At 47.7% G+C, this 26,368-nt stretch overlaps 1 protein-coding gene across 3 annotated transcripts in view; it reads left to right on the forward strand.

Annotated features, from left to right (window-relative positions):
- Positions 1 to 1,308: 1,308 nt before the first annotated feature.
- The window catches only part of LOC310950964 (lamin-A-like), a 37,850-nt gene continuing 12,790 nt past the window's right edge, over positions 1,309 to 26,368 (forward strand). Inside the window, exons 1-3 of one of the 3 annotated variants that reach the window (XM_083919008.1) lie at positions 1,309 to 1,444; positions 3,795 to 4,174; positions 26,078 to 26,234. In XM_083919008.1, the coding sequence (XP_083775134.1) occupies positions 3,840 to 4,174; positions 26,078 to 26,234 (492 nt within the window). In that variant the 5' untranslated portion in view covers positions 1,309 to 1,444; positions 3,795 to 3,839. The other 2 variants (XM_083919007.1, XM_083919009.1) reach the window with 2 other exon arrangements.

A 26,368-nucleotide genomic window follows, 5' to 3' on the forward strand; every position in this document is an offset into this window, starting at 1 on the left:
CTATGAGACAACAAGATGCTAGGAGCAGCAGACACTTACTTTTCTACAGTTTGATGGATTTTTGTGCACTGGTTCTGGTGGAGATGTATTTATTTATTGATGTAAAGGAAAACACAGGTGATAATCAACCATATAAAGATAATAATACGCCCCCCCGATAGAAAAGCAACCTATTCTATTCTGACTTTATTCTCCAAATGTCACAACATTGGCCCCAATACTCTGTCATAGTCGAGACCTCGGCCTTTAACTACGAGTCGGGTTCTTGCAGTTCTTTCAAAATAAAAGTCCTCTGCTATTTTCATGTGTTTATTGAGGAAGGACAAATGCACAGGCTCTTAATACTGAGGGGTCCCCCCAGGATCTGCACCCATGCCTTTATGTTTGTGAACAAAGTTTCTTTTTAGCCTTGAAATGTGTTGCTCTGTGTTACGTCCTTGTAGAAGAGGCTGCTAAAACTGCAAACTAACCAGATTTGAGGCGTAATAGGGGCATAATTGGTGTCTTTTAATCATAATAAGCAGAGTTTGTTATTGATCAATCATCTGCAGAGTTGTTCTGTAATCTGGGAGCCGTGTCACTTATCTTTCCGCTTCAGGGAGCTAGCTTGCGTCATACCTGAACATCCGTGTTTCCACCGGACCGCGTTTGGGATGTGATTTTATTATTACTGTCACACGCAGACGGCAGCACACGAGGAGGCCCGAACTGGTTTGGAGAGTCGTAAAAAGCTCTTCGAAGAGAGACGCTTGGGCTGCCAGCCAGGCATTCCTGTCTCGGCCTGACTCCCATGGAAACCCAAACTTAAAACAGCGAGACAAAGAAAGAGAGAAGGGGAGAGAGAGAGAGAGAGAGAGAGAGAGAGAGAGAGAGGGCGGTAGACCAGAGAGGAGGTGGCGAACAAGTGAGCTGTTTGCATAGAGATGCGTGACTCAGAGAGGCAGCTTCAGAGGCTGACGACGTCTTTCCACTGGAAGGCCAAGCTGCAGCCAGGATACTCCCTGAGCCACTGGACCTGCCCCATGCCCAAAAGCAGAGACACTGTCTTGCCCCTTGTTTAACCGCACACACGCACACATACACACACACACACACACACACACACACACACACACACATGCACACGCACGAGTAGACTAACCTCTATTTCCATGGTGAGGAGCTATATACACGCACAGAAATACGTCTTTTTCCCTTGCATCAGAACTTGATTGGACCTGTGACTCCATTAACTCCACCCAGAGGAGATAAATATAAGACCAGAATCGACTTGGTTGTGAGTGTCAGACCTTCAGACTTCAGAGATGACTCGTGGGAATTCGTCCATCCCTCACTGGGGATATGATGCAAAAGCTTTCTGGACTTTCTCGTCTCTGGATTCAGTGGACGAGCTCGCCGACGGGTTATTTTTCTGCCATGGATAAAGACACAACTCGGCTATGAGGTGATAAATGATTTCCATGTACCTTTGGACTCGCCTGATTACCTTCTGAGATGTTGACAAGGCTATCTCCTCTATCTTATCATCATCGGATTTTGTCATTGCTGCGTAAAAAGTGAATCTAAAATTCCTCCTCTGGCTCTTTTTCAACCCGAAAAGTGGGATAAGAATGTATTGTTCACAGCAGCAGGGAGGAGCAGGGTGAGATCGGCACATTCACACACTCTCACCCACCCGGGAGCTCCTCAGTATCATCAGTGGCACGGCGTTGTATTGACAGAGCACTTGCACTAGTGGCTGAGGTCAGTCTGTGTGCGAGGGCTCAGTCTGTGTGAAATGAGAAAGGAAAAGATAGAGCCAGTGCAGTGAGAGATAAAGCTCAGCAGCTGCAGCAGTGTGTGTGTGTGTGTGTGTGTGTGCACACAGTCCAGCCTGACTCCTCCTCGCCGCCCCACCCTCCCCTCGGTCTTGTGCTCCCGCCCCCTCTCTCCCTCTTCAGCAGTAGGTACATGTGCAGTGAGCGACAGCTAGGAGAGCAGTTCAGGGCACCAGCCAAAGGCGCACACACCCACTAGCAGAGAGCTAGACTGCATTATTCAACGGATCCTCTTCTCTACGCTCCTCTAGGGTATGACACACACACACACACACACTCAGCAGCAGATACACTTCTGGAAAGGTCCTGTACTCTCACTTTTAGCCGTTTCAGCAGGCTGAAGTCGAGAGGTTCCCACACAGCCGAGGTAAGGTTCAGAGAGTCTGCTCAGATTTCTGTCTCTCCCTGTGAGACGTGTTGCGTTTGCTTCCCCTGGCAGACGGCGTTTAGTTGCTGTTGTGCAAATAATGGGCTCATAATACCGTGCTTGTTTAGCTTGTTGTGCCGTCAGAGTTGGATTCATTTAGTCCGAGAGTGTTTGTGGAATAACTTTGTAACTTTAAAAAGTTGTGGCTCATTTTACCGCCGGCTGTTGTAGAAGAGTGGGACATCACACAGCACCTGTTCACGCTCGCCACATTTCGGGGAGCCTAAGTGGATGCTTCATTTATTCAAAGTTAGGCCAGAGAGTACTTGTGTGGGTGTGTGGGTTTGCTCCTGTGGGCGTGTGTGTGCAACATGCATGTGCGTGCGCGCCATCCCACCCACATGGGGCGTGCATGTCCTTGTGTGCACTTTTTGGTGATGGGCGGTGGAGGGGCGGACGGTCCACCCACTGCCGAGCAGAGCTGGAGGAGGCTTTCCCGCCGTTCAGTGGGAAAGGGCTCTCCATGGGCTGTGGGGGTTAGCTGCTGAAATAAGATTCAGTTAGAAGTCACTCCTGTTGAGCCGCAGCAGCAGAATAGAGCTCTCTGACATAGACACAGTCATCGTCCTATTGTGTTTTATATTTATAGGTTTGCTCACATTTGCCATGTTGTGTTCAGAGTCCATTAAAGATTTCAAAGTTTCCACATCTACCTCTGCGCTCTTTTTATTCATCCTTCTGTCAAGACGAGACCAAAGCAGACGTATGTCCTTATCGGGGCATCCTGCAGCATTTGTTGATATTATGAGTCAACACTGTGGTATGTCGGTAGATGCTAGTGCAAGTGATTGTGTGTGTGTGTGTGTGTGTGAGTGATTATCACTGCAGAACGTTCTGTGGGAACAATTAGATTTGTGTTCTGCCTCCGTTTTACCCAGAATGTCATGTGGGGAGCAGAGGAGGGGGATGTTTTTTATTTACTTTGGTGTCCCTGGCTACGGCTGCATATTTAACAGTAATTATACAAGTGTTTAATTTGGTGTTTGCGAGTGAGCCGAAGGTACGGGTTGATGTTCGTGGGAAATATGTTTACTCAGGAGTAAACTGCATAAAGTGGCTCAACTGCACCTACAACAATTTAGTGGAGCCGGAGGAAAGAAGCGGCGTTAAAACGGGACGCAGTCAAGAGCCTGAAAAGCAGGACAAGGGCAGGAAAACAGTGGCACCTTTTAAATAAAGTAACAGGGGTTTTTTGTATCCAGAAAATCTTTAAGTCCCATAAATCACAATTCTGTGCAGGAGCTCTGCCTCTGCAAAGTACTTCTAATCCCACACGGTTGAAATACAGTAGGTATTAAATGAGGTTTTATAGATGTGCTTACTGGATGGAAAAAGCATCCTGGAAGACATTATCACGCAGATCTGTGTGCAGACGCAGCACCGAAGGCGTGCTGCCCAGAAAAGGCTCGAGGTTACGCAAGGCTGAAACATTTCTCCACTGTATCCTCCATTAAAGTTTAAGTGTGATCCACCCCATGATGTGTCAGGGAAGGCAGCCCAGATACTATAGTTTTCATTAACTCTTCTTCTCTCGACCTCCTCCCCCACAGCCAGTGACTCACCCCCTCTGCACCTCTTGCTGAGCCATTATTACCATGGAAACGCCAAGCCAGAAACGCACCAGCCGCGGCGCTGCCTCGCCGAACCGCATCACCAGGCTGCAGGAGAAGGAGGACCTGTGCAACCTCAACGACCGGCTGGCCGTCTACATCGACAAGGTGCGCTCGCTGGAGTCCGAGAACGCCGGACTGCGTCTGCGCATCTCCGAGTCGGAGTCCTCCGTGACGCGCGACGTGTCGGGCATGAAGGCGGCCTACGAGGCAGAGCTGGCCGACGCCCGCAAGACCTTGGACCAAGTTGCCAAGGAGCGAGCACGCTTGCAGCTGGAGCTGAGCAAGATCAGGGAGGAGCACAAGGAGCTCAAAGCCAGGTAGGAGGAGCATGCGGAGGGAGGGGCTTGAGAGGGAGGGGCTTTGTTACTCCAGTGTGGTCACGAAGTAGATCTCACATCTATCGTGTATTTATTATTGTAGGCAAACCGCACACACAGTTAGTGTTCTGAGCATCTCTCATTTGTCTCAATGCACCGGTTCATTCATTTGAATAAAAACAGACTTTTACGCAGTCGTACTTCAAAGTCAGCAGAAGCACCTGGAGCCCTCCATGAATCTTTCAGCTTGTGTTGATGACAACATTTGTTCACTGTTGTCTGGTTCCTTTGTGGGGGGATTCCCTGCCTTTGTAGCGACTGATCCCACAGTACCACGGGAACGTTCCTGTGGCTCTGACGCACGAGAATGATGCGCTTTTTACACGATGGGCCAGTAGCACAGAACAGAATTATGTTTTTTGTTTGGTACGTTTCTAACAGAAGCTTGTGTATCAGCTGTTTGAACCAGAACTCCTGTTTCTTGTCTCTCTCACATTAATCTGCATCAGTGAAGAGTAAAGGGTTGGGGGCTGCCTCAGGACCATGTGTGGTCCCCCTTCTGTCCGTTCAGTGACGGACAAACAGACCGAGCTTCCACTCCTACTTCCTCCTGTAATGTTCACCGTGTTCCAGTCGAGCTCAAGTCCAACTTCATTCACGTGTGATGTGAAACTCAGCGTGTGTAAAGTGTGAGTGTGGCGTACCAGTCTGTCTAGGCAGCTCCTCTGTTCCCAGTAAGGCCAGGTTCAGCTCCTGGTAGAGGGTCTGCTAAATTATATGTGACACACTTCATGGTATTATTATTCCAACATTGCATTATGACCCTGTGCTTCTCTGTGGCACATCAGCCGGGGCTGGTTTGTTCCTGCATTTATGTTCCTTATTTTTTTTAAATGAGCTCCAGAGCTCAGAGTTTAAGGCTCTGTGTTATTTTTATGTTTCCAAAACATTTGAAAGTAGTGGTTAAGACGCCAGTGCAGTCAAAGCAACTGAGCATTTTCACCTCTTGTGTGGTTGGTTCCTCCTGTTCACACCTGTTGTTCAGTTCAGCTGAGGTGGTGCAACACCCTCATTTTCTACCAGAAACGCAGTGTGAAGAATGCGGCCTTACCCAACATTAGCCCCGTACATTACATTCCTGATGGTTTAGTGTGTGTGTGTGTGTGCGTGCGTGCGTGCGTGCGTGCGTGCGTGCATGTGTGATTGTGTGTCTCGTCAGTTGGGACACCTTAAGCCCCCGGGGATATCTGAGATGACGCACCTCCAACCAAACGGGCCACACCTTTAATACACAGCCGGCTCTGTGAAGGTAGAACTTCTGCTTTAATCTTTAACACAGCGTAATGTGGCACTAGGGACAGAAAGGTAGAGTTCCCACCTGTAGCACTTTTAATGCAGTTCGATCATTAACGCATGACTTACAGCTTCGTAGTGCCGCAGAAGTCTTAAACGCAGATGTCATGTTTTACTGCCGTGCATCTGTCAATCAAAGAAATAAGTGAGTGATGTCGTGCAGTAGTAAGGGATAATCAGTTATATCCTTCGTCACTGTTGTAGTCAGTGATGACGAATGTGTTAGGAGTTCTTCAGTGTTCATCTCCTCTTCTTCAAAACAAACAAACTGTGATTTTAAAAACTGGTAAAAACACTGAACAGATATCAGTGTTTCTCCGACGCTGGATGAGGACCAGGTGCCGAGCTGCTCAAACTATTTTTTTAACTTTAATATATATATATATATATGGTAAATGGACTTGTACTTATAAAGCGCCTTTCTAGTCTTCTGACTACTCAAGGTGCTTTCACAGTGTTTGTCACATTCACCCGTTCACACAGACATTCACACTGATGGCGGTGGACATCTACAGACCATCTAATGTAACCATTCACACCACATTTACACACCCATGCGCAGCACAGGGAGCAATTCAGGGTTCAGTGTCTTGCTCAAGGACACTTCGACATGTGGACCGGGGGAGCTGGGGATCGAACCTCCAATCTCTCGAATGGAGGACGACCCACTCTGTCATAAAAGCCACAGTCTCCCACATCCTGTAATTGCATCATTAAAGGTTGATATTTTAACCTTACCTAACTTGGCACTGGGTGTATTTGTGTGTCTGTGTGCGTGTGTGTGTGCGTGTGTGTGTGTGTACGTGTGTGTGTGTGCGTGTGTGTGTAGAGTAATTACTGATTAACGTCAGCAGTTGTAGTCTTAGGGGGTGCGATTATATTCTTCCTACTGTGTCTTTTGAGGTGAGAGGAGAGATGCTGTAGATTTAGCACGCATGTTGGCACAGTTCAGCTGTGATCGCAGCTCCTCAGCCGAACGTCTGCACATCAGACTGCAGCCGAAGGCCTCAGCCGGCCGTGGCTGTCGAGGAATGTGTCAGTGTCTTGGCAAAGCCGAGGGGGTCTGAGAAAATGGACCCACAGAATAGAAAGTATTTGTACCCACTCAGTACATTTGCTCACGTCAGACTACACGTGCTGCTTCACAGTCTGCGTTTAGTAGCACAGAGTGTCCCAGAATATAAAGGTAGAGACATTCAACACACAAAGGCATATTTTCAGTGCTGGAACAACAGTATGTGTGTGTTCAGTTTCTCCAATCAGCGCCATTGTGTCATTTTCACTACGTTGACGTTACGACCTAATGGGAAATGTGAAGCATGTGGGTGCGGTTCGGCGCCGATGAACAAAACTGTACGAATCCTGCAGGAAATGTGCTGTTTTTTGAATGTGGCCCATTTTGTTTTTTTGCGTGTCTGCCTTCATCGTTCCAAGCTCCGCAATCTATGCTTTGTGCATTTACACATACAGTAGGTGGACGATATATGTGTGTGTGTGTGTGTGTGTGTCCTGAAAGTTATGACAGAACAGTATTATGCATTTTCCGTTCCCTTCAAGAATATCCCCCATTGTTCTCGCTCGTAATTCTCCAGCTCCTTGGCGAGAGAAGCCCCAACGGCTCCCGCAGCGACACTGTTTTCTTAAGGAAGCCGTTCTTTTGACGCATGTGCGGTTGAAAGGAATCACTCGATCCAGCCCCGGCCGGCTTTATCTGTCACACTCTAGCCAGGGTGTTTGGTGTTTGGTTGCCATGGCGCTCTGAGTCTTGGCTCAGCCTCGTGGCGGGGGCGGTGACTCAGAGGTTTTTCATGGCCTGTGGAATGAGCTGACTGCGGAGTCACTCTAACAGGAAGTCAGGTTTATTAATACACACTGTGATGGGCTGCTTTGACCGGCCCGCTGAGCTGAGCTGAGCTGAGCTGAGCTGAGCTGAGCCGAGCTGAGGTGGTGGCGGTGGCGGCGGCGGCAGCAGCAGACGGTTTCGCAACAAACACCCGACAACTACGTCTCCCAATATGGCGACTTTTTGTTGGTGTCCTTGGTTTTTCCCCTCGTGTTTGACAGAACACACAACAGGTGGGGCCGACGCTGCAGTTCAGTTGACTGGACACACCTGTTTAGCCTAAAGGCACGACACTGCGTCTCTTCACACACATCTTTGTATTCATGACTGCTACCGGCAACACATGGTTTACCCCCCCCCCCCCCAACTCCTCTACCTCCCCTTCTGAGGGAAAACCTCATGCTGTCGGGCCAGAACGCCGACCATCCTCCATGCAGCACTATTCGACTCGTGAATAATTCAAAACTGTCGGGAGAAAAAGATGCACTGCACTTGGCAAAAGCAGGTATGCGAGGAATGAAGTGTAAACCTCGGAGCCAGGTATGCGAGGAAAACAAAAACCGGTGAATATGAGCCCCAGAGCTACAGCGGGAGCTCCCGAACTGTGCTCACAGGTTTGTCAAGACCTTGTTCAGTCATCTTGCCCTTTAATGCTGAAATAGTGCGTCTGGCGGGCGTCTCATGCCCACTGCCCTCCAGCTGCGCCGCTGGCTGTGAACATGAGTGTGTGTGGGGGAACTGGCTCATCAGTGTCACTGGCTGGACTCGTTCTCTTAATCCTAATGCTGCACCCAGGCAAAGCAGAGCAGAGCAGAGTAGAGTAGGGAGTGTTTACAAGTCACATCTCTGGTATTTTTTGACAAAAGACGTGCGCGCCGACGTGCACTATAGAGCTGACGCAGAAAATTATTATGCCACCATTTCAATAATCAATTGAACCATTTTTTCTTGAATTAAAATGCCAAAAAATTCACTTTCCAATTCCTCAAATGTAAATATTTGCTGGTTTTTGTAGCGCTCCATGATGTTATATTAAACTTGAGGAAATACTTTAAACCATTTTTGACTTATAGGGAAGGACCCAACACCGTTCATCTGTGCCATGACACAGAGTCGAGCCATTTGAATACGTCAACGTGGCCTTGTGATGAGCATTGTCTCATCTCATCTTCAGCCTCTTATCCGGGGTCGGGTCTCGGGGGCAGCAGCTCCAGCAGGGGACCCCAAACTTCCCTTTCCCGGGCCACATTAACCAGCTCTAACTGGGGGATCCTGAGGCGTTCCCAGGCCAGTGTGGAGATCTAATCTCTCCACCTGGTCCTGGGTCTTCCCCGAGGCCTCCTCCCAGCTGGACGTGCCTGGAACACCTCCCTAGGGAGGCGCCCAGGGTTCATCCTTACCAGATGATCCTGAACCACCTCAACTGGCTCCTTTCAACGCAAAGGAGCAGCGGCTCTACTCCGAGTTCCTCACGGATGCTGAACTTCTCCCCCTCTCTCTAAGGGAGACTCCAGACCCCCTCCTGAGGAAACACATTTCACACGCTTGGACCATTGTGACATAATGAAAATATCCTGAAGCTCTAGTTTCTTTATTACTGTTGTCTTGTATCCAAAGTGAATGTCTCTCCTTGATCACCTCCTTTGGTCAAAGTCTTTCTGATAAGGGGGAGACTCAACTGTAAGGCTTGGAAAGTAAACTGCCAATCCCTCCCTTCCCTTCCCTGGATCAGATCTACTTTGAATACATAAGAGGAAAATAACCTGGGCTCAGCCCCACCTGTCTGCACAGTGTGGTTCAGGGTGTGGCAGCAGGTAGACGAAGCGAAGTCCTTTTGAAGCAATGTTTTCACAAAAAAATGTATTAAATAAATGCTGTGGCAGACACAATGTGGTAGAACGTGTCCAGACGCAGCAGATACAGCAAGTGTGCGTGTTCTTGTGCTGTCGTCGAGGACTGATAGCCTGCGGAGAGCACAGCAGGAAGTGCTCTTATCTGGTAGAGCATCCCCATTTCCTTTCTTTGGAATAATTGCTGCGTATTAAACGTGTGCTTTTGCAGTTGTTGTTGTTCTCTCTGCTTCAGTTGAGACCGTATTCCCTCTCTTATAATAGCACATGTTAGATGTAAAGCTGTATTCTGACCTTTTCAGTTGTTACTATCTGGAGACTCCATCTGCCCCGTGCAACCCTTCACATATATGTTATTGTCTTGATCTCTGAGCTCCGCAGTAACAAGTAACACACTGATATTTACGGTGCAAAGGAAACAGACCTTTCACACTAAGCAACGCACACAATGCCATAAACACAAGCTTTGTAATACTCAGCCAACCTTCATCCAGAGAGGAAAAAGGGGAAGTAACACGGGCAGAGCGAGATGGAGAAGAGGAAGAATGTGTGTGATATTAGTCACAGCTGGAGTCTCAGTGAGTAGTGTTACTATATTTAACTCCAGGGAAACTTCAAATGCGTTTCTTAGGTGATGCATTACACATCTGTGCTATTCTCAGGCCGTGGTGTGGATAAGGAGGACTCGTTCAAGCTGCTCCCGTCACGTTTGTTGAGATAAAATGTTTGTCTTCAAAGCTTCTGCCTAAAATGGACAAGAGCGAGCCTGCACTCTGCTTCCCATCGTGCTGTTGAGCCTTTTCTTTTTTTTAAGTGACGATTTCTTTCAAGTGTCTTTTGGCGACAGTTTCCGCATTACTGTCGTTGGTAAAGCAGCTCTGACTCCACGGGAAGCTGTTAAGTTATCTCAGGATGCACTCACACTGTCCGTCCGTACCGTGCCCCAGGACGTTTCACGGCTAAAGTCTGGTTCCTTTGACCAGTGTGAGTGCAACCGTACCACGTCTAGGAGCGGCACGCTTGCCGTCCACGGCCCGTTTGGGAGAAGTGGGCTTTTGTAAAGTACGTTTGCACATGTACGAGCACGAGCACAATCGTGCGCACGCGTATGAGCACGAGGCCTACAGCGGTTCTGAGGTCATTTTGTAGTGGTTAGCACTGTCGCCTCACAGCGAGAAGGTCCCTGGTTCAAATCCCGGCTGGGGCCGTTCTGTTATGTTGTCCCCGTGTCTGCGTGGGTTTTCTCCGGGTTCTCCGGTTTCCTCCCACAGTCCAAAGACGTGCAGGTGTTCGGTTCATTGATGACTCTAAATCGCCCGTAGGTGTGAATGGTCGTCTGTCTCTGTTTGTCTCTATGTGTCCTGTGATAGACTGGCGTCCTGTCCAGGGTGTACCCCGCCTCAAGCCCGATGTCAGCTGGTATCGGCTCCAGCCCCCCACGACCCCGACAGGGACAAGAGGCTGAGAATGAATGAATGAATGCTCCGTCATTGTTTAAGTGTCAGTTCCCCCCCGGAAGCTCAGTGTGTGCTCTTCATTCATAACTGACTGCATCGACACAGTAAAACGCCAGCAGCCTTTATAAAACATCCTTTATCCTTCAGCTCCAGTCACTATCGCACCAGTACACCCTTTTCACAGGAGACATGTTGACTTGCCACAGGTGGAACTAATTCAATTAACAATGGATTAATCCCAGTGAGTGTCCCGGTACATCACGCTATGAGGCAGCACGCACAACGCCAGGAGCCTGGAGAAACCTTGATTAATGTTTTTAATCGCACCAGAATGACATCGACCAAAGCGTCTGCTGTGAAAACAAAGTCTTATTTCTTTCCCAAAATGCATCAGTGGTACCCTCTCAGGTTTGAACGTGGAACAAACTCCAGAACATTTGTTATTTCAGGCTCCGTGTCATGAGTCCTGCTCCCCGAGGCTGCAAACCTCCAGCGGCTGGTTTCACTGTGCTGCTGTACGTCTGTCCCTCATGCCGTTTGATCACACGTCCCCTCTGTTCTTCTGGCTGCCTCAGGGAGGAGTGGATGCGGCGGTGGGGGGGGGGGAAACCCCAGCGTCCCCTGCGATGATCTCAGCTTGTATTGTGTGACGGCAGACAATCGTCTGTCACACGGAGTCATGCCCTGAGCAGATGAGAGCGCGGAGCACAGCCTGTGAATTTGGGTGTCATCCAGCGGTGATGTGAATGAGATCGCTCGTTCTAAAGTGTCACAACACTGAAGACACTCTTTCATGTGGAATAACTAAAAAAAACACAAAAAGGTCTTCTTGGGTGCTTTGCATAAGAGAGCTTTAAATAATTTAAACCTGGATTATCTGAGAGATGCAGTCGTTTGGGACGGTTTCTCCTGCTTAAGTCTCTCTACAGTGTTGTGTGACATTAAACAGCAGCAGCAGCAGCTGTGAACCAGAATCACTGAAAGCTAAAAATTGATGTATGAAAACTAAGGATAGGCAGGAACTAATGCACGACACAATACATTTTTATTTCAGTACATTACGGCTACAATTTACAGTTGGGTGATATGATCAAAATCTGCATTTCATCATGCGGTATTTACTGTATATCACGGTATATCATGTTTTGGGGTAATTATCGTATTCTCCGCACTGTAAGTTGCACCTACAAACCTTCAAATGTCTCAAAAGCCGACAGTGCTCCTTATAACCCGGTGCTCCTTATATATGGACCAATATTGAGCCACAACAGGTCTCAACTACGGTGAGCAGCCGCCGACTCTATTTTCCCCCGTAGAAGAAGTAACGCGCGGTGCATGTTGAGATATACGACTGTGTGAAGCGTGCCGTTTCATTTCCATGTGTGTGTTTGTGTAAAGAGCCCAAAATGGCTCCTGTTAAGAGACACGCTTACGATGTGCGTCCATCCCGTGCCCCGTGCTTTAGGGTCCTTGTCCCCCCCTCCAGGCCCGTTTGTACTCACACTACCTGGGCCTCGGAGAATGCTTCTTGCTGCCTATACGTCATCACGCCGTAACACGTCACACGCATTGATGACGTCATGGCGATGCGTGGCTTTGTTTCCAGATCTTTCCGTAGACCTCGGAGTTTTTGTGCGTCTTGTCGACTGTTTTTGAATCTTTTCATCGACCAAATCTGCAGTAAACACTCCACCTCCGCATCACACCAACGTGAACCTTTCACCGCCATTGTTTTAAATGTCCGCGCATGGTCCCTCCTTCTTTTTTCTACGTCCCAACAGGCGCACAGGAAATGACCTCAGAAACACCGTAGGCCTCGTGCTCGTACACGTGCACACGCTCGTGCTCGTACATGTGCAAACGTGCTTTACAGAAGCCCACCTCTCCCAAACGGGCCGTGGACGGCAAGCGTGCCGCTCCTAGACGCGGTACGGTTGCACTCACACTGGTCAAAGGAACCAGACTTTAGCCGTGAAACGTGCTGGGGCGCGGTACGGATGGACAGTGTGACTGGGCCCTTAAAGACACAGCTTCTGACGGGCTGTGGGCATCTCTCTGTGGTTTAAAGTTTGACACTCTCACAGTATTTTTAGAAAACCTTAACCTGCTATATAATTTAAATAAAAGACCTTGAAATCTCACTTTTTACACTCTGGAACCTGTCGTGACTCCATTTCATGTCCTTGAAGAGCGCTCCTATAGATAATGTCAGTTGGTGCCATAAGGCCCGGTGAGAGTATTTGTTCTCTTGGCATTAAACAGAATACTTTGGGATGGGAAACAGATGTTGCAGGCCTGTAAACATGCTGAATGGCTGCTGTATGGAGCCGGCCCTGTTGAGTTTATTGGCGCGCAAGTAATGAGAGAGTCGGTCTTGGACTTCAGCGGACCAGAACTTGGTACCAAGCAGAGCATTTGGCAGACTGAAGTGTGTGTGTGTGTGTGTGTGTGGCGTTTATAGAATTAGAGTTTCCATAGCGCCTTTAGAGCCGGCCAAGCCCTCGATGACTCACTCGCACATGGACGGGGTAAATCACTTTAAGATGGTGGGACTCCAGATTCTCTTTCCTTCTCTCTCCTTCTGCCCGAAGGAACCGCCCCGTTGGGGAGTGGGCAAGGCTGGGCGCGCTGTAACCTCAACCGGCCCCTTCCCGTCTGGTTAGTTATGTAACAATTGTTCCGTTTCCAGCTCTGAAAAAAAAAGCTCATTTACGGAGCTGATGGGATGTTTGGAGCACGTCTACTATATAATCTAAACACGGCGCTGACTCTGTGAAGGAGCTCTTTCAACTCCGGATCAATGTGAGACGCCTCAGATGTTCTACATTAACTGCTCGTGTGTGTCAGGACAGAGGAAATGTGATTGGGAGCATCTGGACGCGGTTCCTCATCAGCTACAGTTTGTTGTACTTTGCTAAAATAACTGGAGATGCTGATTAGTGCCATTAAAACTCTTTGTCACCTGCGTTTTGTGCCGTGTAGTGCACCACTCAGCTATTTTACTGTTTATCTTCCCTCACACACACACACACACTCACACACTCCTCAGGTTCAGCAGGTCCTTGGCAGATAGTTAATGCCTGTTTTAGTTTTTTTAGCATGTTGCCATCGGGGCGGGGTTTGCCACAGAAAACAGGACGCAGGGTGCCAGAGTTAAGACAATCACAGGAAAGTCAGCGCAGCATAAGTTTCAGTCTTTTACAGCTCATCTGACACTACATGAATTTTCCTGATGCCAACTCCACCTTTAGCCTCGGGCGTGTGCTGCTACAACACATTTCTCTCTCTGTTCGGCCCGTGGAGCACTCACCAGTGAGTTCGTCTGCGTTTCTGTACGTCTGTGTTCAATGCCAGGTCGCGTGAGAGCGCTCGATCGCCTGGCCCGTCCCACAACCACATCTTGGTCTTACTCCAGGCATCGTATCCTTTTCTTTCCACTCGTACGCGAGCAAACGCTAAAGAATGCTGACCACAGCTCATCATGGTCTCATAAACGCCACATGGGTTTTGTTTAGCTTGAAGCTAACGTTAGCAGCACTCTTTCTACCCGTGGAGCCTCCATTGTGACTCAGGGCAGCTGGAAAGAGCGCCGTGCCTCATCGGAGGGGAGGCTACAACACAATCTGTGACACACTAGAGAGGATTCTTGTAAATGCAAATGAGAATTATACTCTAGGATGCAAATGCAGACACTCCAATGAATGTGCTGCACCACACAGGCTGGTGTGCAGTCGGTCTGTGCTCGTGAAGTCTCTTCTTGACGTTCCTGTGCACTGGAAACTGTTATAATGCAGCTGAACCTGATGTCTGAAGGATCCAACGTCTTTTAAGTGCCTTCAGGCTCAGCAAAGGTGCATTCAAAAGATAATTATAGATGGTTTATGATTAATTATCATCTATTTGTAATCGCACACAAAGATGTGTTTCAGGTTTGATCACCTAGCGCCGGGGTGAGTGTGCTGGATGATCCTGTATACCAGGTTTATTTGTGCCGCCACACCGATGCACAGCTGAACCGAGTGCTGTAATTCTTCAATAGTCAGCAAAATATATAATATTGTTGTCTGGGAAGAGCGCCGCGGTCGAGTCTTGTTTGAGTTTTCACCTGAGAAACCTCAGTTTCGTGTCACGATGCCGGTGAGGCAACATCCAGCTCTCTTTAGAAACCGCGGCACACGACTGTGTACGACCCCTCAACCATTTATAACACTAATAATTGTGCATTTACAAAATTACACCACCAAACATCATGTTTTGTTTTTTATTCTTTGTACTCCTGACCGTAGAATACGACACTATAAATCCATTAAAAGGCCGAGTCATGCAAAAAAAAAATACTGTAATATGCCGTGAAATCTGCCGAACCTAAGGGCGCACTCACACTGTCCTTCCGCACCGGGTCAAAACCGGTTTTTCGGGTCAAGCCTAGTGCGTTTGACCAGTGTGAGTGCAACCGCTCCACGCATAACTGCGGACAGCTGGCCGTCCATGGCCCGTCTGAGAGAGGTGGGCTTTAGTAAAGCACGTTTGCACGTGTACGAGCACGAGCGTGCGCACGTGTACGAGCACGAGGCCTACGGCGGTTCTGACATAATTTCTGTGCGCCTGTTGGGACATAGAAAAAAGAAGGAGGGACCATGCGCGGACATTTAAAACAATGGCGGCGAAAGGTTCACGTTGGTGTGATGCGGAGGTGGAGTGTTTACTGCAGATTTGGTCGATGAAAATATCGCCATGACGTCATCAATGCGTGTGACGTGTTACGGCGTGATGACGTATAGGCAGCAAGAAGCATTCTCCGAGGCCCAGGTAGTGTGAGTACAAACGGGCCTGGAGGGGGGACAAGGACCCTAAAGCACGGGGCACGGGACGGAGGCACAGTGGGAGTGCGCCCTTAAAAATACTTATTTGTGGTCATACCGCCCGGCACTATGATGCACTGCGTATTGGACACAGTATCTACCAACAAGTCTTATCTTGAATCATCCTCAGCGTTCCTTATCTTCCATCCCACATTAATGTGTACTCTGGTTTATTTCATGACACTGTAAAACTGTGAAATGTAAAGTGAAAGGGCGAGACGTCTGAGTTCTTGCACAGCTCTTTATCATCACAGATAAGGTAAAAAAGTATCTTGTAAACTAACACAAAGACTGGGCAACCGACGGCTGACTCACTCTCAGATGAATCATCCACTAATCACGCAGGGAGGAACAAGGGCTGTTTCATGTGTCGCTTGGTGTCTGCACACACACACACACACACACACACACACACACACACACACACACACACACACACACACACACACACACACACACACACACACACACACACACACACACACACACACACACACACACACACACACACACACACACACACTCTTTTTCTAAAAGGCGGGGCAGCTCTCTCTTTCATCCGTTGTTGACTGACGCCGTGTTTGAGGAACTGTATTAACAAATGCAAATCGACGCTGGCATGAATGGCACAAAGGGAGAACACACTGTACGACCAGAGTTTGCTTTGGAGACAGCTTTAACAAAACCCTGAGCTCGACGTGAGAGAGCATCGCCTCTCCTCTCCTCTCCGTGTCCCCTCCCTCTGTGGTTGCCTCGTCACAAGTCAACTCCCTGAAATCAGACACGCTCGACATTTGCTCTGCTTTAAGACCGAAGACACTGGAAACTCTGTTCCCACCATGCCACATGTGGATGTGTACGGGTGGCCCCTGGCAGAGGCTACTTTGTTGTCGGTTTCTGATGATTTATCACACACACACACACACACACACACACACAATCCCTGTTATTGTGTTCTCCATCCCTGCAGAGACACAGGAAACTGTCATGTGCCAGCCTGTCGTGTTTATTTGACTGCATATTTTTGGAGGAGTTGCACAACACACTTGGAAAAGCACAGTTGACTTGAGCGAGCAGGCCTAAACGGATTCTCCACCATTGTTTTGCAACCTTTGCTTGAGATGCTGCTGGAAACGTCTCAGTTCACGAGTGTCTGGATCAACTCTTACCTGCTGTGTGTTAAAGTTAGTCTGCAGTAAGTGCGTCGCTGCGTCTTAGAGGTTGTGTGCAGACCTTTTTAATCTACGGACTGAAGTTCATCAGGTCGAAGTAGCTTTCAAATTTCCACAATTAGTGCTGAAACGATCCGTTCACGTACTGGAAATTAATCTTAATTAAAATTAATTCAATTGAATCATTAATTTTAAGTAAAAAATCAACAAAAATTCTCTAAATTGAATCTCTGTTCCTGGTCTCCTCTAAAAGGGGAAGTCACAGTCATTCATAGAGATCCTTAAATTAATTAATTTCCCCATTTTAAATAATTGTTATTGTTTGATTTTGATTGTATTACAAAAACACAGCTGTTGCCGTGACACTGTGGGTTGAACAAAAACCATTTGAAGCTCTTATTTTTTTTGTCTCCAGGAAAATATGATTGAATATATTTTTCCCTGACGAGGAAATTAACTGATAAACAGAATAAAAAATATTGCAATATGAAAATGATGATTAGTCGCAGCGAATGCTTCAGAGAAGGTGTTTTTACTGTAACGGCCCATTAACACAGTGTTAGACCGCAGCATGTTTGTCCCAGCTCTATTTCGGGGCCTCTGTTTGTTTACAAAGACCCACATTCTTCAACAGCCTTCCTCTTAGTCACCTTCTCCCTCCAGTGCTCTCCGCAGAGCGCCGCGCTGTGATTGGCTGAACTGAACGCAGCGAGGATGGGAGAAGGAAAGAGGCGCTATAATTGGAGAAGGGCGCGTTTTTACACAATCTATAGGGAATTCGGGAGAACCCCTTTTTTCCTCTGCTCAGTGTTTGAGCAGTGAGTCATCGGGAAACCCCACCCACACGTGCCCACACATGCTCGCCAGACATTGTGTGTGTGTGTATGTGTGCATGTGTGTGTGTTACACAACATCATATGGATCAATGGACATTTATGCTGCATGTCAAAATAATTACTTGAATAGTAATAAATGAGTAATTGTCGCAGTAGCAGCCTCTTACAGAAGGAAAACAGCCCTGTGCTCCTCCACGGCTGCAGCAGATGTGCCCGTGTGCAAAGTGCTGAACCCCCGACAACTGCAGGGGGTCTGCTCCGTGGTAAACAGCACGGAGCTGCAGCCGTAGTGGGCAGCTCCCAGGTGTCAGTGTGTGTGTGCATGTAGGGATCTCCAGCCCTTGCAGCTACGTTGCTTTTTTTCCATGTAACTGCCAGAAATGGGAATGTGTGAGTCCACCGTCCTTAAAAATAAGAACCATGCAGATAAAATTGGTTTTATTCTCCCCGGGTTTGAAAATCTCAGTTTCTGAGTGGCAGTGGCTCTAGTTAAACGTAGGTGATTTTAATTTGGAGTTCTCTCAAAAACAACATTAATAATGAAACAGGAACAACTCCTTTTTTCTGCTTTGGGTAAATCAGAGAGCATGGAGTCAACAGTTTCTACCCTGAGGCCTGTGAATTATCCACACAGAGTAACGAGGACAGTGTTTCCGGGAAGACATGTTTTAATTAAATCAAAAATTAACTTCAACTCAATTATATTGGGATGGCAGCAGAAATCAGACAAATTATGTCGAAGCCTGAGCACAAAAGGATCCATCTGTATGGGTAGATGGCAGTAGAGGTGAGGGAGGGTGAGTAACCTTTGAATCCAACACAGACGAGCAGACAACACAGACGCAGGACGTGGGTTTGGTTTGCAACGTTGCTCCTTTGATGCAAAGCTTAGCTGCTCAGCCTTTGGAGCTGTATAAACTCTGCTAAAGTGGCCTTGGAAACTATTCTGCACACAGATTTGACTTCTGCAGACTCCACAGTAGGTGTTTTATAAATCCAGAGTGGTATAATTATACAGTACTTCTGCTAAATCCTGAAAATGAAGCCTGTGACTGGTCTCATTTGTCCAGGTTGTCGTTATCCTCAAAGCAATTTCAGTCAAAAACAACTGGTTATTTGTGTAGGAAGACGTTTCACCTCTCCTCCAAGAGGCTTCATCAGTTCATGTATGCATCTGACCAGGCTGGGACTGGACCAGGACCAGGACCAGGACCAGGCTGGGACTGGACCAGGACCAGGACCAGGCTGGGACTGGACCAGGACCAGGACCAGGACCAGGCTGGGACTGGTCCAACTAGCTGGTGTGGAGATCCAGGTATTTAACCTCTCACAAGGCCGATGATGTCACTGAAACCCTTTGTGCTCCAAGTGCCAACGCCCTATGTTAGAGTGGCAGTCGTTGGTGGGCAGTGAAAATGAAACACAAAACTATGCAATGTTTTGTTTTCTTTCTTAATTAAAACGCGGAGCTGCTCCAAAATTCCCACGTTTATGCGTCAACTTGAGGTTTGGTCGTAGTTCCCGATGCTGATTCACCGTTCTTCGTACTCCAGTGCAGCGTAACGTCTCGTAAAGTCCCCTCTTGGCCGCGTGTGTGTCTGCAGTTACTCCGCTTCCGTATCTCGGAGGAAATTACGGGGTAGACTTTGACTTTCCTTCAGTAACGTATGAAAAACACCGCTCACCCTTTTTAGTCGTCAGATATTTTTGAAAATCTGCAAAGAAAACACCTTTTTTTGTTTTATTCCATTGAATCCGCAGCGTGGTATGAACGGGATACTCGCAGGCCTGACGACAAGGCCTCGGTTGCCACGGTAACGGCATAGCAAAGCAGGTAGGGGGAGGAAGTGGGCCCTTTTTCTCTCTTTCACACCACGAGGCGGGGTTCGTTTCTCGTTACCGCGCTGGACAAAGATAGCTGTGAGTCATCCTCGAGGCTGGGAGCCGAGCCAACACATTCCTCCTCCTCCTGCTCAGATTTCTCCTCTCCATTATTCCCTCTCTCTCTCTCTCTCTCTCTCTTTCTTTTTGTCTCTTTCTGTCTTGCATTTCCATTTCACCCCCCCCCCCCGCCCTCAACTAGCCTCCCCTCTCCTCCTCTCCCCCATCTCACACTGTCTCCGTCCAGTAGCTCCCATTTTGTCTTTGTGCCTCAAAAATGTGTCGTTCGCTCCGTTTACTCTCTAATAAAACGCCTTAAAAGCCTTTTATTGCGTTATATACGTGTGTGTGTGTAAGTGTGTGTGTGTGTATATACATATAAATGCATTAGTGCAGGCATTTGTGTGTGAAAGGACAGAAGACAAGTGGTCTACACTTAAAAAAATAGGAATAAAGCTTTCCAAAATCACACTTTTTCAGTTTTTAATTCCTTTTCAGAGCAGAATTCAAACCACGCAGCGATGCCCTCTCGGTGCCACGGAGGGCTTTCTCAGTTCACCAGCTCAGAAACAACTGTGCCGCCTTGTTTTACCAGCCACAGAGTTCCCTCCTCTTATTGAAACAGACTGGGATTATTTATTTTCTTAGCTTTATTTACCTAATTTCCCAAATGTAACGTGTGTTTGTGTGCTCATCTGTTGGCTCGCAGCCACTCTCAGCACCACATGTGTGAGTCTCCAGGCTGCGTATTGTTTTGTAAATATTAATAGTGTGATTCTTAAAACATAACAAAGTGCAAAGTGGCTCCACATGTGTTCTGAGCGCAGGCTGTGAATATGAAGTCAGAGTATTTACGTCTCTTCTCTCTGCTTACACACTTCATACGGGATTATGTAAACAGGGCGTCTCACACCAGCATCGAGAACGCACACAGACCCTGAACTGGATTATATAAATGCTATATCACGCGCACAGGGACATACATGCACATGTGTACGTCCCTGCATATAGACACATCATACATACAGAACACAGATGCACTTTACGCTCATGGTGGTACACACTGGGTTCTGCAGCCAAGACTCCCACACGGTGCAGAAGAGACTCAGACATGCACAAATACACCCACGTATACACACACGCACTGAGGAGAAACACACACACACACACACACACACTGACGAGGCTTTCCAACTTCCTTCTGCTGTCTTCAGACGCCGCACGCCGCTTTGAGGCGAGGAGCAGCGTCCTGAAGGCGCGGTGTGAACATGTCTAAGGTCTAACGCAGACGTGTCACACGTGTGAAGCTGAAGCAACGGTCGTGTTTTTGGTTTAATTCACTGATTTGTGTTTACAGATGATTTTGTCAGGAGAGTAAAACCATCACATCTAACTCTCTCCACTCATTTTATTTTGTGTTTACAGCTTAATCCATTTAAATACTTGCTAGCAGACGAGCGTGGATGTTGTCTCTCAGGAGCCATCAAGACAAAACGGCCCTTTTTAAATGATTTTTTATTACATTTTTCATCAGCTGTACTTTGTGTTCAGTGCTAATGAGCAAATGTTTACAGGCTAACACACTAAACTAAGACGGTGAACACCTCTATATCAGCGTTATCAGCATGGGCGTGTTAGCATTTAGCTCAAAGCACTGTGTCCTAAGTACAGCCCCACAGAGCTGCTAGCATGCTAGTACACTCTGAGTCTTGTTTGTGTTTCACTTAATAGTCACATCATGGGTGAATCTCACAGGAGCCACTGGTCCTGAAGCCACAGCAGCAAATTAAGTTCCTATTAAGAGCGTTGGTGTAATCGCTCCGCTGCACGCCGTCCAGCCGTACGGAGGAGCCCTCTCTGTCCTGCCGTCATGTTTGTGTGTGAAGTGAATACAAACAATCAAGCGGCGTGTCAATACCAAACCCACCTCTGTCCGTTAACTCACCGCTGGACTTGATCCGCGGGGCCCATTAGCACTAATGAGCGCCGCAGCAGCAGCCGCCTCCTCCTCCTCCTCCACACACTGAAGCATTCACCGGCCTGACGAATCACACTTAATACTTTTTAGAGTGGAACGTTTGAACGTCTACACAAAGAGATGCAGAGTATGTTGCTCTCAAGTTGTAAACTAAAAGTGTGTGTGTGTGTGTGTGTGTGTGTGTGTGCGTCACTAATGCATTTACACTTTACAGCCCATTTATGTAAAAACCAAACACGTCTCTCTTTGTCTCAGACCCGCTTTGTTTATTGTTAGAGTCCATAATATGTTAATGAGCGGCTTAGTGATGAATTTCAAATGTTCCACAATAGCAGCAGCAGCAGCAACCTTGGAAATTTAGTTTTTTAGTTACACAAACCTTCAAGATCTTTGCCCAACCAGTTTGTTTAAACTCCTGATATTTTGTTCCAGTCACAACAAATGAAGAGTCATTAAGGGCGCCCTCCCACTGTGCCTCCGTCCCGTGCCCCGTGCTTTAGGGTCCTTGTCCCCCCCTCCAGGCCCGTTTGTACTCACACTACCTGGGCCTCGGAGAATGCTTCTTGCTGCCTATACGTCATCACGCCGTAACACGTCACACGCATTGATGACGTCATGGCGATGCGTGGCTTTGTTTCCAGATCTTTCCGTAGACCTCTGAGTTTTTGTGCGTCTTGTCGACTGTTTTTGAATCTTTTCATCGACCAAATCTGCAGTAAACACTCCACCTCCACATCACACCAACGTGAACCTTTCACCGCCATTGTTTCCTTTTCCAAAGGAGAGGACCTGCGGTACCTCTCCTTTGCACACTTAGGGTGCATCAGTCTGTTGCTGAAGGAGCTGCGGTACCTCTCCTTCGCACACTTAGGGTGCATCAGTCTGTTGCTGAAGGAGCTGCGGTACCTCTCCTTCACACACTTAGGGTGCATCAGTCTGTTGCTGTAGGACCTGCGGTACCTCTCCTTCGCACACTTAGGGTGCATCAGTCTGTTGCTGCTCTCAGTTTAACACTGCTGCTCTCAGTTTAACACGATACCATTCAATTTAGGGTGTTCACAATACCAGGAGTTTAAGCTTCAATACAGTACAATACTAGTGTAAGAAAGGATGCTCAGTACCCCTTTGGATACAAAAAGGAAAACAGTCCTTGGCACAAAATAGGACGTTTCGTTCTGTCGTTTTTTGCACACAGGGTTTTTCTGTTGGTACAGAAAGAGTCGCTGAACACAAACTGTTTCAAACTGCTTCATCTGTGCAGCCTTGCGTTGAAAATCTGACTGTAGATCTGCTCATTTTATAGCTTCGATCATATTTAATGTGGATATTTAATCTTTTTGAACGTAACGAAGGAAACTCTCTAAATTAAATTCACCATTTCAAACAGTTCAACAGAAACTGTGCGTTATAACCTTCAGGAAGGGATTCTTTATTTTGATTAGACGTACCTAATAATCTGGCAACTGAGTGTGTGTGTGTGTGTGTGTGTGTGTGTATGCGTGCGTGTGCGTGTGCGTGTGCGTGCGCGTATACGTGTGTATGCGTGTGTGTGCGGGTGTGTTCGTGTGTGCGCGTGTGTACATGTGCGTGTATTCGTGCGTGTGTGTGCGCATGCTTGTGTGTGTGTACTTGCGTGTGTGCGCGCGTGTGTGTGCATGTGTTTGTGCGTGTGCGTGTGTGTGTGTGTGTATGCGTGCGCGTGTATGTGCGCGTGTCTGTGCGTGTGCCTGTGTGTTCGTGTGCCTGCTTGTGTGTGTGCGTGCGTGTGTGTTCGTGCGTGTGCGTGCGTGTGTGTTCGTGCTTGTGTGGGTGTGTGTGTGCGTGTGTGTGTGTGTGTATATCTTCTGAACAATGAGCAGTCTGAGAGCCTTGTACATAAGAACCCATTCCAGTTTCCTAAGCATCTGTGAGGCATCTCGTTTCCGTTGTCTCTGGATTTTATTCTCGTCTTTTCGCTGGGACATAAAATACATTTTTTTTACATCTTCTTCTTATTTCCTCTTCCTTGACGCGTGCATCCACAGCGCAGCGCCGACTCTTTATCTCTCCTCTTTGTCCCGGCTCCTTTCAGGGAAGCTGAATTGCACTTTTGAAGCTTTTTATTGAATGCAGTAATAAATATTAATTGTGGTATCGCACACCCGTATATTACAGTTTCATTTGGGAGGTGACGGCCTGTGAACGCACTCGATGTTTGTGGTGAATCATGGTTCTGCTGCGGGGAAGCTTTAGGAGTTGTGAGTGTGTGTTCTGTGTATCTGTAGCTTGTCGTCACGCTGGCTCTCCTGACACCAGGCTGGCAATAACCGGGGGGGACACTGAGGTCTGTGTGAGCGGCCTGGAAGCCATCTCCCCCGGCAGATGGCCGTTATTAGTGACAGTGAAGAGCAGCCTACTGCGACAAATGGAATAACAGGGAGCTCATTTCCTTCTTGGCTGTTCATGAACCACCTATACTGCTAACAACCGCTGTGTCTCCGTCCCTCCGTCTCTGTCTCTCTAACGGTACATTTATAAAGCCTGTGAATGTTCTCATGTGTCCAGGTCGTCGTTCTCCTCAAAGCAACTTCAGTCCAAAGCAACTGGACTTGGTTCTTTGTCAGGAAGACGTTTCACCTCTCATCCAAGAGGCTTCATCAGTTCATGTACGCATCTGACCAGGCTGGGACTGGACCAGGACCAGGCTGGGACTAGTCCCTTTTATACTTTTATAAATAATAAAGTATCGTACCACTTCTCTTGGGAAAGGATTGTTTTCCAGGACGTTCCCCTTTTCCCCTTCCAGCCACAACTCTAAATCAGTTCCTGTAGAGATGCTAGAAGGGAGTCTGTGCGCACGAGCACACGCGCAGCACATGCGAATTCTCTTAATTCAGCACCAGTTCCCCTGAGATGGAGTTGAACGGGCTCCTCTCGTGTACAGAAAGCGTATGACTGTACGTTGATGTCTTGGCCTTCGTTCAGTTCACATCAACAGTGGACAACTGCTGCTCTCGCTGCTCTGTACAATGGTCGTTTTGTGTCGTCCGCAACGTCTGTCCCTGCAGCACAGGCGTCCCCGCTATCACGTTTCACTCCAAGCAGAAGTAAAGGAACAGGTTCTCATTAGAAGATATCACAGCGTGTGAGAGCTGAAAGGGATCAGGACTCAAAGCTACCGTAGAAACATGTGATCTGGGGGAAGAGAACGCACTTCATCGTGTGAACGTCTCACAGAAAACCGCATTTAGTGCATCAGCCACAAAACTTAGCAGATACAGGAGCAGCCGAGTTCTGCAGGAATGAGTCCTTTAACCCGGAAATGAGAAGTGGAGAGGTTTACGCCTCTGCGGCAGCCGTGGCCAGAGGGGGTGCGTTTTCAGGGTGTCCGCACGCTTGTCCCGTTGTTGTGAACGCGACACCTCAGGAACCACTGGAGCGTTTTTCTCCGTTTCGACTCAAGGATGAAGTAAGATTTTGTAGGTCAAAGGTCACTGTCACATCACATTTGTCCTACTATAATTGTGATTGTTTAAACGTCTAAGACGATGAAATGTGATGATCTATCATATCCAAAAGGTCAAAGGTCAATTTTACGGTGACACCATAATGTTTCATAAGATATGAATATATTTATTAGTCCCACAGAGGGGAAATGTCCGTATTACAGCAGCAAAGCATCAATAAGAACCAATACCCCAAAAATAGGAACAATATAAACACATTCATTCATTCATCTTCAGCCGCTTGTCCGGGTCGCGGGGGGCTGGAGCTGATCCCAGGTGACATCGGGCGTGAGGCAGGGTCCACCCTGGACAGGACGCCAGTCTATCACAGGACACATAGAGACGAACAGAGACAGACAACCATTCACACCTACGGGTGATTTAGAGTCATCAATGAACCGAACACCTGCACGTCTTTGGACTGTGGGAGGAAACCGGAGAACCCGGAGAAAACCCACGCAGACACGGGGACAACATGCAAACTCCACACAGAAGGGCCCCAGCCAGGATTCAAACCAGGAACCCTCTTGCTAACAATATAAACACAGGGAATTATAAATACAGGAACAACATATGAAATCTTTTGAAATATTTTAAATTTACACGAAATAATTTGTTTGGATGCTGAATTGGTGACACTCGTCGTGACACTGGTGGTTGTTTACATCTGTAGATGTGTGTGCAGCACTCACCATGAAGTCACACCTAATATCTTTTTCTCCACTTCATGAGTTCTGTAAGTCAGTGTGGATGTGAACTGCAGTTAGACCGTTTGGTGGAGGCGTTACAACCGCAACGTGGTAAATCTAGTTTGGATGTGTTTTAGTTTGGATGCCTGAAAATAAGGTCTGCGGTTAACACAAGCGTCCGAGATGCTCATGGTTCGTTCTTTGACATAAAATAAGTCGGACAAAACCCCACTCTGGGATTTTTAAGCCTTTTATCCGTCTTAAAAATGGCGGTTGCTAACAAGTGGCTACAAGAGACAACAAACGACGTCGCGCGGCACAACTGTGGTATAGTTTGGTAAAGTTAACGCTTCAGAAATAAAGAGCGGTGTTCATTTGTGAAGATTATCGTGCTACGTGCCACAAAACCAGGGTGATGAGAGGTGATCGGAGCACATGACGGACGTGTACAGCGCCATAGGGACGAACTGACGTGCACATCTCGTGTGTGTTTGCAGGAACGGTAAGAAGGAGGCTGACCTGGAGGCGGCTCTGATCAGACTGAGGGAACTGGAGGCTCTGCTGAACTCTAAGGATGCGTCTCTCAACACCGCCATCGGAGAGAAGCGCAACCTGGAGGCGGAGGTGAAGGACCTCAAGGCCCAGCTGGCCAAGGTAAGAACAGATTGATTGGCTCTGACGTCTCACAAGGTTGTTGTCGTTGTTGTTGTCGTTGTTGGCAGGAGGGGCACGTTTCTGCTGACAGAGCAACTATAGACCTGGGAAAATGTCAGAAATGCATGTTTATT

The sequence above is a fragment of the Echiichthys vipera genome (genome assembly GCF_963691815.1).
Source record: "Echiichthys vipera genome assembly, chromosome: 8".
Classification (NCBI taxonomy): domain Eukaryota; kingdom Metazoa; phylum Chordata; class Actinopteri; order Perciformes; family Trachinidae; genus Echiichthys; species Echiichthys vipera.